The 16,751-nt window shown below is 37.8% G+C and overlaps 1 protein-coding gene across 1 annotated transcript in view; it reads right to left on the bottom strand.

Annotated features, from left to right (window-relative positions):
• The window catches only part of GABRA1 (gamma-aminobutyric acid type A receptor subunit alpha1), a 51,011-nt gene that overhangs the window by 15,723 nt on the left and 18,537 nt on the right, over positions 1 to 16,751 (bottom strand). The window contains exons 5-7 of the mRNA XM_090288540.1: positions 10,175 to 10,395; positions 7,896 to 7,978; positions 2,937 to 3,080 (exon numbers count right to left, since the gene is read on the bottom strand). Coding sequence (XP_090144666.1) covers positions 2,937 to 3,080; positions 7,896 to 7,978; positions 10,175 to 10,395 — 448 coding nt within the window. The remainder of the gene's footprint in view (positions 1 to 2,936; positions 3,081 to 7,895; positions 7,979 to 10,174; positions 10,396 to 16,751) is intronic.

Here is a 16,751-nt window from a genome sequence, read left to right as displayed (position 1 = left end):
CATGCTGCTGCACTTGAATTACTTCAGCCTCCATTCTCATGATAATAGATGAGGAATTTCTTGAGGAAAAGTTCTGTGTTTATTATCCTGCATGTCCTGGGTCTAGAACAGTGATTATTTGGCTCCCAAGAAATATAGATTAACAAATGACAGTCAAATGCTGCAGCAATCCTTCCTTGATTATCCTATTCTGGATTCATTTACTTATTATTTATTTAGTGCCTCCTCTGTTTCAGCTACTGTAGTAAATGATAGGGATGCAAAAAACAGGTGTGGTCCCCGCCCTCACAAAAATGCTAATCACAGCACTTACCACCCGTTTTGACAATTATGGTTTTTGTGTTTGTCTTTCCTTAGACTTCATGGGAGCAAGATCTCTGCCTTGTCTATCAATGCCTTTCTAGTGCCTGCCACAATATGCAGCTTGTAATAGCATTCAATTTTTAAAAATTCAGCACTATTCATTTTAATATCTTTTCCGACATAACTTGCGAGAAGAACGATTTTCAGCATTTTCTCCATTCTGTGATATTTTCAGGACTATGGCAATAAGTACTACATACATTTTGAGCATTTATTATATAACACTGTGATCAATGTTTTATAGTATCTTATCTTTAATGCAAAATTATAGAATCCCCATTCTTAGAAGAGACCAAAGTTTCTAGCTGGATAAATGGCTTCCACAAAGTCACAAGGTTTCGTCTAAGGGACAGGACCAGGAATCAAGTCCATATCTTTCTCACTGCAAAGCCTAAACTTTCCATCTGCTACATGCATTTTTAAAAAACTTATTTGGCAAAGGATCTGAATAGACACTTCTCCAAGGAGGACATACAGAGGGCCCATAGACATATGAAAAGATGCTCAACATCACTAGTCATCAGAGAGATGCAAATTAAAACCAAATTGAGATACTACCTCACACCTGTCAGAATGGCCATCACTAACAAATCAACAAACAACAATTGCTGGTGAGGATGCAGAGAAGAGGGAATGTTTGTGGGAATGCAGACTGGTGCAACCATGATGGAAAACAGTACAGATTTTCCTTAAAAAACTAAAAATGGAACTGCCTTTTGACCCAGTGATTCTGCTGCTTGGAATATACCCTAAGAATCCCAAGTCACCAATTCAAAAGAACCTATGCACCCCTCTGTTCATAGCAGTGCTATTTACAATAGCCAAGTATTGGAAACAGCCTAAGTGCCCATTAGTAAATGAGTGGTTCAAAAAACTGTGGTCCATTTACACAATGGAATACTATGCAGCAGAAACAAAGGAGGAATTCCTACCTTTTGTGACAGCATGGATGGAACCGGAGAATATTGTGCTAAGTGAAATAAGTCAGTCAGTGAAAGACATTATATGATCTCTCCTATAACAGGAATCTAATGAAAAAAATTAATGAACAAAATAGAACCACAGGCATGGAAACATGAATTAGACTGAAACTGACCAGAGGGGACAGAGGAAGGGATAATGATAGAAAGAAGGGGAAGGGACTGGACAAAGAATATGTATGAATGACCCACTGACTTAGACAATAGTGTGGGAATTGACTGTGGGAGCTAGGGATGGACTGGGCAGAGGAGGGCAAAAAATTGAAGACAACTGTAATAGAATAACAATAAAAAATGATTAAAAAGAAAAATTAAGAAGAGGTAAAAAAGTAAAAAAATGATGTTAAAGTTCTTTGATTGCTTCTATGTGGATTTCTAATGTTTGCCTAACTGACAAACATTCTTCTCCATGTTTCAAAATGAGAAACATAAGATACTTTAAGCAAAAGACAGATGCTGTCAAGCAGGGCTTATCCAGTAATCACAGTAAGAAATATTGACCTGCTACTTAAACATGTTAGAATGATCAGGGTCCTAATATAGAGTCTGAAATCTAAGAAAGATTTCTGAGAAGATTCTAAGGAAAAAAAAAAGCACCTCTGTCCTTATTTATTACTAAATAGCCTGTCTTTAGAAATTACAAATCAAGGCAAATGAACTAATTTAAAAATTTAAAAACGGCCATAAAAATAATAGTTGAATCTTGCTAAGCTTTCAGTAATTGAACATAGTTAAAAACAGATGGATTGGAGGGAGGTAAGTTTTTCTAATTGTTAGAACCCAAATTTTATTTATATTTATCTAGCCTTATGATCACATTTAAGTTAGTCACAGAATGATACTTTCATAATTAACTCTTATTTCTCGGAACAATTTCAAAAGTTTAAAATTTTGGATCCAGCTGCTTAATATTATTTTACCCAGTTCTGAGTATGTGATTGGTTAAGGTAGTTATAACTCTGAGAAGCATGGCACTCCATCTACTTTAATTCCAAAATGAAGTGATCAGTAATGTGATTTTGTTTCTGTCGGATTTAGCGGAGGAAGATTCTTGGCTTAGAGATACAAGTGGTTTACAGAAGGAATTGTGTTTTTGGTGTTCTGTGTGAAATGATCCCTGCTAAAAACTTAACCAAGATTCATTGAGTCATGGCACTAAATGGGGTCTAGGTGATACTAACATTTATTAAGAGCTTCTTACGTGCCAGGAACTGTGATAAGTATGTTTTATGGATGCAGTTTTTTTTCTTCCAAACACCTGTGAGGTGACCACAAATAACTGGCAAGGTGGAAGAGTAAGGATTTTACCCCAACATTCCTCCTCAAGAGTTCACGTACCTAAAATACTGTGCTACACTGGTCACATAGAACCAGTTATGTATTTTGCAGACAAAGAAACACAGGACAGAGGACATTAAATGATAAGCCAAGGTCATAGGCCTATTTACACTACTTTTCAGCTCAACTGTTTCCCAGTTTAGTGCCTCTCTCTCTCTCTTCTTGTATCTTTGAAGAACTTACTGAATTGTCACGTTCTCACAAAAATTCTTTATGCTCCCTCCTCCGTACCTGGAGTTACCAAATGTCACTTACCTGTGCTAGACTGAACGATTCCTGAGTCTACTGTTTGTCCAAGAAGATCATACTGGTTGAGGCGTGACCCATCTTCTGCCACCACCACTGAGCGTGCTGGCTCCCTGGTCCACTGATAAACAACTTCTGCTCTCGTATAAGCATCTAAAAAAAAGGTAAATGGTGCATACATTATGCTACTTTGCTTCTCCTAATTAGTGTGTTCTATCAGCTTCATATTTTCTAGCTCGTGGTTTTAGGGGCAGGCTAGGAAAAGAGAACCTGTGTCCCTTACATTTTTCTGAGTTATTCAGTTATCTGTTCCCTTTTCTTACAAATAGTTATTAAGCATCTGCAGAAGACAAAGTACTTTTCTGAGGATATAGTAGTGAACATTAACAAGGTTCCCTGATCTTAGGGAATGTGCGTTGCATTGGTGGGGACAATACCAGATAAGCTAATCAATATATAATTTCAAGTAGTGTTAAATGCAGTAAAGCTGTATACAACAGGTAAGGAGATAGGAAATAAAGAGGGTGGGTCTGTTTTAGGGATGGGACTAAGAGAGGGTCACTGAAGAAGTGACATTTATATAAATGCATGAAAGAAGTGAGAGAAGGCACCATCTAAGTCTTGGGGAAGAGTTGTTGGTTATGCAAACTAACAAGTTTCTTCCTCCAGGGAAGGAAAAGGCTTGTTGACATGTTTGAGGATGGACAGGAAGACCAGCGTGGCTGGAGTGAAGTGCATGAGAGATGAGGTGAGGTTAGAGGCAGCAGCCTGAGTCCAGACTGTGTTAGGCAAGGTGAAGGTCATGATAAATGTGAAAGTAACACTGGAAATTTTATTGAGCATCTACTTTTAAATGAATCTGATTTCACTTTCTTTCAAATTAATTATCCTTTTCATAGACATTTACTATGATGCTGCTACTGCTGATGTATGTATATCGTTCTGAATACTTCTCATTTTCGTGTGTGCTACTTGTAACCCTAGCTGCCTCCTGCAGGAGAGGTTAGGTCATAATCCTGATCTGTAATCCACGCAGGTTGGGGGAGGAGGCAGGCAAAGTGAGAGGGAAGGAGAAGCAATTCCATAGCCTTTCTGATTTCCTGTCACAGAACGCCCACTTCACGTAGGTTGTAATGATGGCGCTTGTAGTGCTTTGTTTAGATATAGAGTGACATTAAAATTTAAAGACTATCACATTAGGAAAAGCAAAGTGTTCCTGGGGTTTTTAAGAGGAGGCCATGATAGCAGAAGCTGGCCTTGCAGTGAGCTTTACTGGCCGTCCTCTGCATTCGGTGGAGTAGGCACAGTGCCCAGGCACACGGTGATCTTCGGTGGCCACAAACATGCTTTAATTTCTTTTAAAATCAGCAGAAAAATGAATATAAATATAAAAGTTTAAAATACAAATAGATTTTAAATAAAAACGTAATGCAGATATTTACAGAAAAGTGGCCCCACAAAGGCAAACGTGTCTAGGTCCCTTCAAAGTCATGAGGCATCCTGCTCGACCTGACTCACACCCCGCAGTTACCAGGCGAGGGTGTTTTGTCCGTATTTGTTTTCGTCCAGAGTAAAATATTAGGAGATGTAAAATAACGGTTGCATTTTTACACACATATGAAGCTGCCTAAAAAGAGCTGTGAGTCATGCCCTCCTTCTGGGAACCACAGCTCCTTAAAGTGACCACTTGGTTCTGCAGTGAGTGATGCAGAAAAATGCAGTCAGTATGCCCTAGATATTCTGTGGGCATTTCTGATGCTCAGGCATCATCTCTGGACCAACTTACCATCAGTTACCTTTTTAAACAAATTTCCAGGAAGTTTGAAAGCATGTACTTGGTATTAATTTAGTAGGTAGTGCTTCTTTTGTGAAACATGTAAGAGGGACAGATGGATGATTTTGGAATTTGTTTGCATGGCCTTTCCTTTTTAAATTATGGTTGTCTTCATTGCCTTTTTACTGCACTAACCTTTAATTAATTAACCTTTAACTAGTGAATTAATTACTTTGTATAAGGCAGGTGCACTGAATAATTTCTAAAGTTTTTAAGAATTTATTTAAATTTCTACAATTTCTTTTTCCTTGTTTGCAAGGGATTGTGCTCAATGGTCAGCCAGGATACAAACATTTATCCAGTCCTTCCTAGATCTAGCGTTTGCCTACATCTTATTGTCCGAACGTACTCTGAACCTTTTCTTTTAGAATCAAAGCCTGGTTTTGTATTTTCCTCAGAAGCAGGTAAAAGATGTCAGCAGCCTCATGCACACTGACTTCGGGTATCTGGCCTCATGAAGAGGGCTTTGTCAGTGGGCAGAAGTGCAGTTTAGCATGGCAGCCGGAATCTAATGGAGAGTGGCAAGGAAAGCATTAGCTTTTTTTGCAAGTTTGGTTCTTATCAACATATGGGTGACATTACTTTGAATGCCTCATGAACATTTATTATAGTGTTCTACTAAATTATTGCAAAATCCTCTTATTCTCTTCTCTGATATGTTGGCAAGATGTTTGTCTTAAATATCGGGTCAGAGCACTTTTACCCTGCTATAGCCTCACACTCTTCGTCCCTGAAATGTGCGAGTTAGACCAGGTCAGACAAGCGACTGCACAGTAAATGCACCACCCCTGTGCTTCTCGTGCCGGCGGCAGGCACTGCTGATGAGTCACGGTGCTCGCTCCGTGCCACCTGAGCCTGCTTCTCAATGTCGCGTCGTGCCTGTTTCATTCCCCACAGGTCTTAAACCCTCTCTTCTGAGGCCATCTTTTCTTGAGACTTAAACAGTGAAGGGGCATTTAAAACCTGATTATTACACAAAACAAACATTTATTGAGTGCCTATATTTTATTAGGCTCTGTACTGGGAAATGCTGAGCAAAATAGATCCTACTCCCATGGAATTTACAGGTCTTCAAACAAAGAAGTGTTAACCAATAACTAAAGCCAATAATTATTCCAGTGATAAACAGTATAAAATAAATGTATTGTGATCAAGAAGACTGATGCAAATTTTGATAAGGTCATCAGGGAAGGCTCTAGGAGGTGATATTTATGCTGAGATATGGAGAGATGAAACAGAAACAGCCAGCCATGCTTAGAACCAAGGGAAGAGGGGCCCAGCAGCGAGAAAAGAGCACCTCAAAGGACCCTGAGGTGGAAAACGGGTTACTTATTTTTCTTTAATTTCAGTTTTCTTACATGAGAGACTGTTCATTCTCTACTCACTATTCATTTTCTCCTTCCTAAAACACGTTCAATTTTCTTCACGTTGACAATGTACTTGGATAAAAATATTTCTTCCCAGCCTCCTTTGCAGTGACTATTGGCCATGAGACACAGCTCTGATTAATGAGATGTGAGATGTCTGTTGGGACTTAAGGGAAAGCTTTTATCTTTTTGATGCAGGCACGACTGCTTTCTTCTGTGCTCACTCTTCCTCTTTATCTTGAAGGCAGATGCAATAGCTGGAGTCGTAGCAGCCGTTTTGTAATCAGAAAGAACATCCAAGGACATCTCAAGATATCCTTGTTAAGATGCTGAACTCATCAGCAATCAGCCTACAATCACCTTCATGTATCTTATATGAAAATATAGGCCCTGCTTTTTGTCAGCTGTACCAATGTTTGAAAGCATTGTTGACTAACATACTAAACATGTAATTCATTATCCAAAGCAATACATATATTTTTTTTAAAACAGGGCACTCTTCATAGTCATACCAGGGTATTAGGCACATAAATCAGTACTTTCCCAGGCAAACTGTCTTGCACGATCTCCCTACCTATAAGGTTAATTTGTGGATTAGGTGAGCTGATGCATATACAAATGCTTACTGTACTGCCTGGCATACACATGATATAGAAAATCATTATTAAAAATGAGTCTGGTAATCAAGAGAAAACATAATAATCCATGACATAGAGCACTCATTAAAATGGAAAAAGAGTGGGGAGGAGGGATTTATCACCAAAGATTGATTTAGCTGACAGCTTGTGAAGTAGTATATGGTTGGGTTTCAGTGTAGAATGAGATTTATAAAGAAATTAGTCTCTCCATGACTAGTGCTGCTAGAAGCCTGAAGGCCCTCTGCTATTTTCTTTGCTTGCTGTCTTCCTACACTACCAGTATTTTTTTTCCTATGAATCATTTCCCTTCACCAAAATAGTTGATTAAACTGCCTGTCTAGAGGGAACAGAAAGCTGGTTGGGTCGTTCAGTAGTTGACTCAGTCCTTGTATGTAACTCCCCTACAGAGAACCAGAAATACATTATTTCCCTGCACTTTATGCAGGCACACTAGTCGAAAGCAGAAGGGCAGAGGAAGACCAGAGAATCTGACTCTGCCGGCCACTGTCCTCTTGGCTCCACTAATGTGTGCCCACATATTTAGTAGCAAAACAAACAAACAAACAGAAAAACCCAAGAAAGTTGTTAATGAAAGGGATTTATCTAAGATACCTTCAAAAGCATCAATGTATATATGAATTCATGCAATATGAAAACAGGTCTATAACATTTTTAAGACTTTGATTAGGGTAAATTCTTCCCTGGCTACATCTATTAGGTATAAACTTTGTTATTAAGAAACAGCTAATTATTGTCCTTTGCCAGCTACCAATATTTGCATCTGATAAACAAGTTGAATTATTCTTAAGTCAAAAAAAGTCAGTAATGATAGAAAATAAACACAGTCATCTCCATTTTTTGGAAAGCAGATGTTATCTCTGAGGTGTAAGAATCCATACTCAGTTCTTTTTCTCTGAATTCGACTTCAACGAAAATAGAAATTTCCCTCTAAATAGCTAAATCCAGGAAGTCAAAAACTATTACTTATAGAAAGCACTTGCAGCAAATCACTATGTAAACTTTCTTGATGCTCTTTGTCTTTCTAACAAACACAAGTAATTGGAGATCTCTTGCTTAAAGACTTAAGCCTGTCATAACATATTTAAAAAGTTAAAATAAATTTACTCACAGCTTCCAAATTTCAGTGGGCAGGCGTGGGCATCCATGGGGAAGTCCTCCAAGTGCATTGGGCACTCAGCCCTCACTGTCAGCCTTATCATTTCGGGAAAGCACAGAGAACACAAAGAAGAACCTATAGGTTAGATGCTTCCTGATACACACTGTCAGGGTATTATCAACGATAGCAAATATATTAACAAAGAAGGAGAGACGGGCACAAACTATAGCACTATATTGAGCTGTTAGTAGTCAAATATCTAAAAAGGATTATTTTCAACAATGACTGGATTCCATGCATTTTTTTGTTTTGTTTTGAGAAAGTGAGTGATATTTGATTCTGTATGATGGGCAAGAATTGCTAATGTTTTTCAAAGTAAGTATCACCAACTAACCCAGCTATCTACAGCAAATCCTTTGAGGAGGAAACTGGGTGTAAGCAAATAAATACTTGCAAAAATACCAATTTATCCTTGGTTGAGACGGAGACGAGGAGAGCAAGGAAAAGAAGAGGATTTCTCCTTTTCCAAGTGCAGCCCTCCCTACCCCTTCTCTACAATGGGTGAAGCAGAAACTGTGGCCACAGGCTTTGTGTAATAAAGATTAACGTAAGTGGCCTTAAGAGTGTGTATGCGATCTCATTATATCCCAACCATCTGATTTTATTTACAAATCCATTGCCTAATTGAAGTCAGGACTTTACTGTGCCTGCCTTTAGTCCTTAGCATCTGGGAATGTGAATTCTATTCATGTTTTAAAAAGGGTATTTAAGAAAGGAATTTGCTGAAAGATATGCCCCAATTCCTCACATGATAATTAGAAAATATATTTACTCATATTACTAGGTAGCTCAAGAAATGTGGTTAAGATAACTTTATAGCCAGTAAAATCATTGAATGATTACAATACTGATAAAAGTAAATATGAAATGTGTAACTTAATGATTACACTTGCAATTCAGTCAATCTGTTAAGGTGTTAATGCATTAGCAAAGGGGGTGAGAAATCTAGTGGATGAGAGATACAGGCTAGTTTTTGATGAAGAGCATTGCATACATAAGAAACCATTACTCGGTATACTTTTCAGTAAGTGCAAACTCCTACCCAGAAAATTGGCAGCTGGGAGGGATGAAGACTGCATATAGGGTCAAAATCAAGTGGAACGTTTTTTACAAGGCAGAAGAGTTGAAATTTCATATATCAATAGATCCTGCTTGGCTCATTCGGGAAGATCTCAGCACACCTGTCTCCTGATGCGTATTTTCTCTCTCTCTTTTTTGATTTTTCATCTTTTAAGTCCTGTTACACTTTTCCTAGTTGAGCCCAACATTTAAAGTGGTTCTTAAAGCACTGTTTTCTGCCTTTTTCATTTAAATATTTATGTATAAAAAGCTAGGAATTCTGGCAGCTTTCTCCATAGACAAAATATCACTCTTATTCCCATGCTAAACAAAATCCACCAAGTCTAGGATTTTACCTTCATTTTTCATACCAAAGCAATGTCTGGTCTGAATTACCAAGTGCTGTCCAGATCTACAAAAACAGCATTTTAACAAGTCAACTGGGTATGAAATAGCTGTTTCCCTTAAGGATGAGTCCTTAACAATTCTTAATTTCTCATGAATTATAAACATTTTTAATTATATTTATTTTATTTAAAAATATTCAAAATTTAATTTGAGTCATGTTTCCTTCATTCAGCCATAAACAGATGATAGGTGCTAGGCTCTCTAGTAATCTCAAATAGTGGAAAATGTTCATAAAGCATAAATATATAGTAGCGTTCAGTTTAAGCAAATTTTAAAAATATCTGTATTCTCAATCTAATAACATCATTGTGAATTCATATACCATGAAGCTATTGTTTTTAAGAGTTTTGAGCTTTCCTTTTTGTTTTTCCCTTCCATTTCATTAGAAACATTTTCAGATATACACTGTGGGGTAGCTTTTAGAAATTTAATCTAGACTTCACTGGAATGTAGGAATATGTGAAGTTAATTGTAGGGAAAGTGAGTTCCTCATATTACATTAGAGCATGTGGGAGAAATACATTGACTTACTCAATATAAATTGCAAATACTTTTTAATTTTATCTAATCATTTTATTTAATACTTAATACCTGTGTAATATTTTAGCTAGCTTATTTTACATAGCAGAGAAATTATTAGTTGAATAACAGGGAAAACAGAAAACCAGGTGCCCTGCCACAGCCCATCAGCTTGATGAGCACCTACCTACCCACGGGAGAGAAGGGCAGACAGAAAGAGTCACAATGGAAGCAGTCATCCTTACCGCATGGTGTACAACAGGGTACCATCCTCCGTGATCCTCAGAAGCTTGTTGGGCATGGTCATGTTGTGTGCCACTGACTTCTTGCCATTGTGAAAAAAGGTGTCTGGAGTCCAGATCTTACTTGCCATTAGGTTATTCAACCGGAGAACTGTCATGGGTCCTTTAAATTTTAACCTTTCATCCTTCCAGCTTTGACGGAAAAATACATCTATTGTATATTCCTGGGTAATTTTAGAAAATGGCAGCGTTTACTGTGCTGTATTTTGCAATGCAAATAGCTTACACAGGCAATGCATAATTTTTGCATCTTTAGAAGTAAAATATGAGCTAGGTGATATTTCTAGAAGTAAACTTGTGATGTAGCCTGTACATGTTGATGTCAGGTGAATCACTGGTTGGCACTGTCATTTTTTGAAATATCTTAAATGCCTGAAATATTTCTGGGTCTGAAAATTCTGCTGATTAGGTCTTTAGATAAGATAAAGAAAAATACTCCCATACTCCCACCCCACCTTCACTACACCAGCACTGGAAGAGACAGAATATCTTACAAAACAAAAATGAAAACTGTGTTAGAGGTTATTACATATAAGAACATTTTCAATAAGATAATTCTAGTTATAAAGATAAAGCATAGAGTTTTGGGGGCCTTTCATGGTCTCTGAAAACCTCACACCCAATCCCAAATCATCCATAGCTCCAAAGTGGGTGTGACAATCCCATTTCCTTTTTAGATAAATTAAACATTTCTTAAATCATAGATAATGCATGTAGACTTACAGTTCTACACAGTGAGGATGAGTATGAAAATAAGGGATCTGTTTCACTGGTAATTTGGATCTTTTCAAAAAAGCCAAACAAACAAAGAATGTAGAATATGTAGGTGTGTGTGAGTGTGTTTGTGAGTGTATGTGTGTATAGGACACATGAAGAATGTGTGAAGCTCACCATCATTCACAACCAGACACTCTTTATTTGAACAGACACAGCATTCTTTATGGCAATACCCAGAGACAAACATCTTCTAATCTGAAACCAAGCAATGTGACCTACCAGATCCTAAAATTGAAAAGGGTGATTTAATCCATCTTCCTTGCAGGATTTGCTACACTGACACTAAATTTGGAACTCAGCAGTTTGAAGTAAAGATTACTGCATTCTCCATTAATCTTCACATACTCCATGCCAAGAAGGAAGACTAACTTGAAAACATCACACTACATTTTCTTAACCCCCTAACCCTGGATGCATCAGAAAGCTATTTTTATAAAAGAATATGATACATACCAACTTTTGGACATGCAGAAAATGTCTGTTTAGGTGTTTTGTGCACGGATATAACTACCGGTTTCTTTCTCAGACGTATACAAGACGGGTAAAGGCTGAATGAAGGCGCATCCTTCTGGCCTGCTTTTGGCATTGCTGAGCGCTTACTCACCAAGTAACTAACAGTTGTTACTGGATAGTGTGTAACGGACCAGAATAGTGTGAAATTCTGATTGAAACAAAGAAGTGTAACGTGATGCCAGCCTATCTTTGTAGGCAAGGGAAGTTACCTTGTCTCTTGGTTAGATTTTTTTTTTTGTATCTAAAGTATCAGATGGAAGACACTGGGCTACATGAGAGATGAATTTACTCACCAAGAAACATTTGTTTTAAGCATCTGTTAAATTTAGCAGAGGAAGAAACTTTAATTTGGATGCTGTAGGAAAAACTCACGGAGGAGTGGGATGGGCAGAGGATGCTATGAGAAAAACTCATGGAGGAGTAGCATGGGCATAAAATGGTATTTTCCATGAGGAGAGAAATGTGGGGTGGGGGGAGCCCTTGCACACCACCAGGAAGTGACCCAGAGTAGCAGCGCCTGCCAGGGAAGCTGGGTGGATGGATTTACTCTGGGCTGCCCATGTGCTCTTCTCTGGACAGCAGGCAAGTTGATGAGATAGGGATATGACAATATTTCCATTACTCAGGAATCAGCCACATGAGCTCTATTCTTTCTCCAACAGTTACTTTAGCCTGGTCGACAGTAGAGGGAATGGCCCTTTGTAAATCAGAGTTCCAAGGATGTCTAAAGTGACAAAGTTCCCATGAAGCTAACAATTGTATTCATTTGTTTGCTTGCTCCAAGGATATTTTTGAAAATGTTAATGCAGAATAAACTTAAAATACAGTTATTATCAAATCTTTGACAAGACAGACACCAAAGTCAGTGATTTTAAAATATGTCAGAACTTGAAAAAATGCTGATATTTACATGAACAATCATATCTACCACCAGTTTTACTAATCTGTGCTAATAGTAGACAATGAAGTCCCCAAATTAATTTAAGATACTCTTTTCAAATACTGTACTGGTCACACAAACACTTGTGCACACATACCCATAGGGAGCAAAACTAACGGGGTAAGTTTTCATTTCCATTTTCCTCTCTCTTAGAAGTGAAATGAAAACTGAAATAAAAGGAGTTGATAATGATCAGCTCCTGACTACTCAAGAGCATAAATATTTGGTCTCCCATGTTCTGACAACTGCCCCTGCTGTATTGCCATGGTGGCAGCAGTTGGCTCCCAGCAGCTGCTTTGAGAACATGACAGTCCCCCCACGGTAACAGTTCATTAGACCAAAACGGAGCAGAGCCCCTTCTTCTGGAAATTGGAGCGAGAGGGAGGAGAGGGCAGAGCCACAGCGTAATGGTTATGGATATAAATTCTAAACCCGCTGTGTTGTCTGTGCCGGCTGAATGGCCGGAGGTCATTTTCTTGCTTTCTCTAAACCTCGGTTTCCTAATCGATAGGAGGATGATGGCAGCACTTATTTCACCTGCCTATTTTGAGAAGTGAGTTAATGTAAGTAAATAGCTTGCCAGGATGTCTGGAACATAGGAAGCTCTCAGTAAATGTTAGGAGTTATTATATGTCTCCTATTTTATCTATTTTCTTTTTTTTTTTACAAACACATTTATAATGGATTTTTATGTAGCTAGAACTGAAAAAGTGCTATTTCTTTGGAATGGTGGTAGGACAGGTAACGTGAGAAAATAGAGAAGGTAATCATAGCCAAGGAAAGCAAAGACAGAGGCAAAAGGCAGGGCCCCACAGAAGATGGTCTGAACAAATGGGAAGCTATGGTGAAGAGTCTGAAACAGATCTTGTCTTGAGGTGCCTGCGCTTGCACCGCTTATTACCACCTGTGTGTGCGTTGACTTCCTACATTTTAAGCACCGTGGAAAGCAGGGCTCCATGATTGTGCTGCCTGGATATTTCCGTCAGAACCTAGTGCCCTGGGAATGTGCTGTTTGATTGCTAATTAATGGTTTTTAAAACAAAGTTAAGGAGTTGTCCTACTTTTGTTTTCTATTCCAGTTGAAGTCAGATGCTTAGGGAGCTGTGGAGTCTCCAGGGACAGACAGCCTGAGTTCAAGTTGCTACATGGCTGGGTCACTTTCCTCTTCTAGAAAATGTGGATAATAGGAATACTTAGCTAAAGTATTTGGCATGAGGATTAGATGAAATATGGTCTGTAAAACCCTCAGCATGGTGCCTACCATATTGTAAACATTCAACGATGTTGAATGGTTATTATTATTAATTAGATACTTTGTTAGTTCCCATTTTAAAAACTACAAAGCTTTTCCTGTCTTAAAAAATAGCTTTGTTGTTCTGCCTTCTAATTTTAATAGCTTCTAAGTCATACTGCTCTATCTGATGCATAATTCTACTATAATGCGGTTTACATGATTAATCTTCTCAAAGTGGTCAGGCATGATTTCCACTAGCCCCTTAGCAAATCAGTTGCAGACCTAAGGCATGTTTGATTACAGAACAACTCAAATATTGTCTGGTTCAGAAGTTTTAGGCAATAGGGAGTATCAGTGGTGTAGACATTCTGCCCCTTCTTCCTGTCTGACATTTGACCAGAGGCCATGTATGGAAAGTAATTCATGACAATCATAGAATGAGTGATATATCAGAAATCCTAGTGTGTACCTCTTAGTCTATGACAAAAAAAAAAAAAAGAAGATATCATTGGTTCCTTAAATCACTGCTAATCTGAAGCAATAATTCAAAGGCATACCAAACATTCTTCAAGAGAAAAGTTTTGGATTGCCTAGGGCTTTACTTGGCCACTGTCACTTTAAAACTCCTATTGGGTACCTACTCTTTGTGAGTCATCATGCTAGGTTCCAGACAGAGTAGCCATTAATAATAATAATAATAATAATAATAATAATAATAAAATTGTCAGTATGTGGTGTCTACAGTGCTTCATCTCCTTTCCTGATGTTCCCATTGATTGGAAGAGAGCTTCACTGGGGTGAAACATCTGAATGCTCTCCTTTCCCTCTTCTACTGGGGGAGTGGTAAAGAGAGGAGTAACTTAATTTTATGGGTAAACTTGGAAGGAGAAATCAATCTTGCCTATCTCAGTCTCTTTTTCTTGTCTTTTCTATTGTATATGCTGGCCGTTCATAAGATTCACAGATTTTTCTGTTTCTCCATTCTATAAGCTCTACATGGACAGTCTAGACCTAGCAGACAGAGGTCAGCACTGTTTGTTGACAGGGTGGGTTAATCTGCTTGATACTGATGTTTACCCTGAAAACCCACTTGTCTACAGATATAAGCCGCCTTCTACAATATCATCATTTTTAGTAATAATGGTGATATTGTTGTATTCCATATCCCTTACTCTATTGTCTTCTCAAAAGGTTCAGAACTCAGGTTGGAAAAAGAATGTTATTTGGTGAGCCCTAAGACCTTATTTTTTAAACATAATATAGACTCTTAAACCTACCATCAATAAGTAGTAATTCAACACTTACTATAGGCCAGCGTGCACTGATACTGTGAGGGATGGGAAACAAGGGTGTCTTTAATACTTTAGGAAAATAAGACATTTATATGAGAAAAATAACTTTATAAAACAGTGCTATACGTGAGGCCAAAAGGTAAATTGTATTTTACAATCAATAAATGTGATTACAGTGCTGGAAGGGAAAAGTTAATTTGATAGTGAATTAATTTTTTTTAAAAGTTTTCATCAAGTATTTGGGTCTTGATTTGGGCCTTTGTGGAAATACAGGATTTAAATGGGTGGTGGACAGAGGCAACGTCCATGAAGGGCACATGAGGACTTTAGAAGCACAAATAATTGCCTATTATTCATTGAGCGCTATCAACAGACACTTTAGTTACATATCCCATTTAAAATTCCTAATAATCTTGTAAGGACAGGTAATTATAATAATATACCCATCACAAGCTTAAGTGATTTGCCCAAGTCGTGCTGCCGATAGTGGGAGAATTGCATTCAGCCAGCCTGAACCCTAGAGCCAGTCCTCCTAACCCCTGTCTGGTATTTGCCTCACACAAATGATTAAAGTAAATGGCCAATAGCGGGAACAAGTGGAGGCAAATGGTAAAATCATTTATGAATTGTATGGCATACAGGCAGAGGAGTTTAAATTTGACTTTAAACTTTACTAGGGTCTATAAAATGTTCCTAATTAGAAAAGTAGCATGAGAGAATAGTGTTGTGGGAAGGCTGAGTTGGCACATGGGAGATTCACAATAGGTCCTAAGAGAGCAGTCATCATAGCAGCAAATACTTTTATCACACCTGTTTCAGTAAAGTGGTTTACCCACTGACCGCAGTGACAAAATGTGTTGCCAGAGGAATAAATACACAGTTGTGGCTAATTTTTAATATATTTCTATCTATTCTAGAGTAGTAATGGCTGACATTTGTTGAGTGCTTATTATATGCCAAGAATTTTTAATTGCTTTTCATGTATTAGTTCATTTAATACTTACGATCACCCCATGGGATATTATTATTACTCTGATCTTACACATGAAGAAACTGAGGCAGAAAGATATTAAGTATCTTACCCAAGGAAACACCCTTATCGATGGAGGAGCTGGGATCATAAACCCAGACATTCTAGTTCAGAAATCTGTATTGTTACCCACCGCTCTGCTCTCCCCCATGTGCTCCACTGACCCTAATTTGCATAGTTCGTACATTTAATAACCTGTTTTAAGATCGAAAGTATCTAATTATCATGAGCTAGCATTTCCCAATGTTTGACTCATCAAGTGTTAGTTCTACAGAATGTCAACAAATATTGCATGAAGAAAAAGGATTTTGGACAAATACAATTGGAAAACACTAGATTATGTGTGAAACACGTTTTCTTACCTCAGGACTTGTCAGAGCTTTTACCATGCTCTGTAAATTTCACACTTTGGGAAATGCTGGTCTTAGTTGATATTTTCTATAATTTTTATTCTGAATCATCTGAGTGACTATGAAGACGACTTTTACGTTAAGTTGTGTCAACAAAATGACATTTAAAAAATAATATTCAATTAAAATAACTTTGAAATATTAATAATGAAGTGTCTTCTTTGTGATTTTTTTGCTTATATAGGAGCTTGGCTGTTACAACTTTGGATACATATAGTACCTGCAGAGCTCTACTGATGCACAAGTTCCCATCAGATAGAAGAGAAGTTCGTGTTAATTATTTGGGTTGGGAAAAGAAAGAACAGGTATGTATTAATTTTATTC

The sequence above is a fragment of the Furipterus horrens genome, unplaced genomic scaffold (genome assembly GCF_987537825.1).
Source record: "Furipterus horrens unplaced genomic scaffold, mFurHor1.1.pri manual_scaffold_10, whole genome shotgun sequence".
Taxonomy (NCBI): Eukaryota; Metazoa; Chordata; class Mammalia; order Chiroptera; family Furipteridae; genus Furipterus; species Furipterus horrens.
This window is presented reverse-complemented; position numbering and strand designations above follow the sequence as displayed.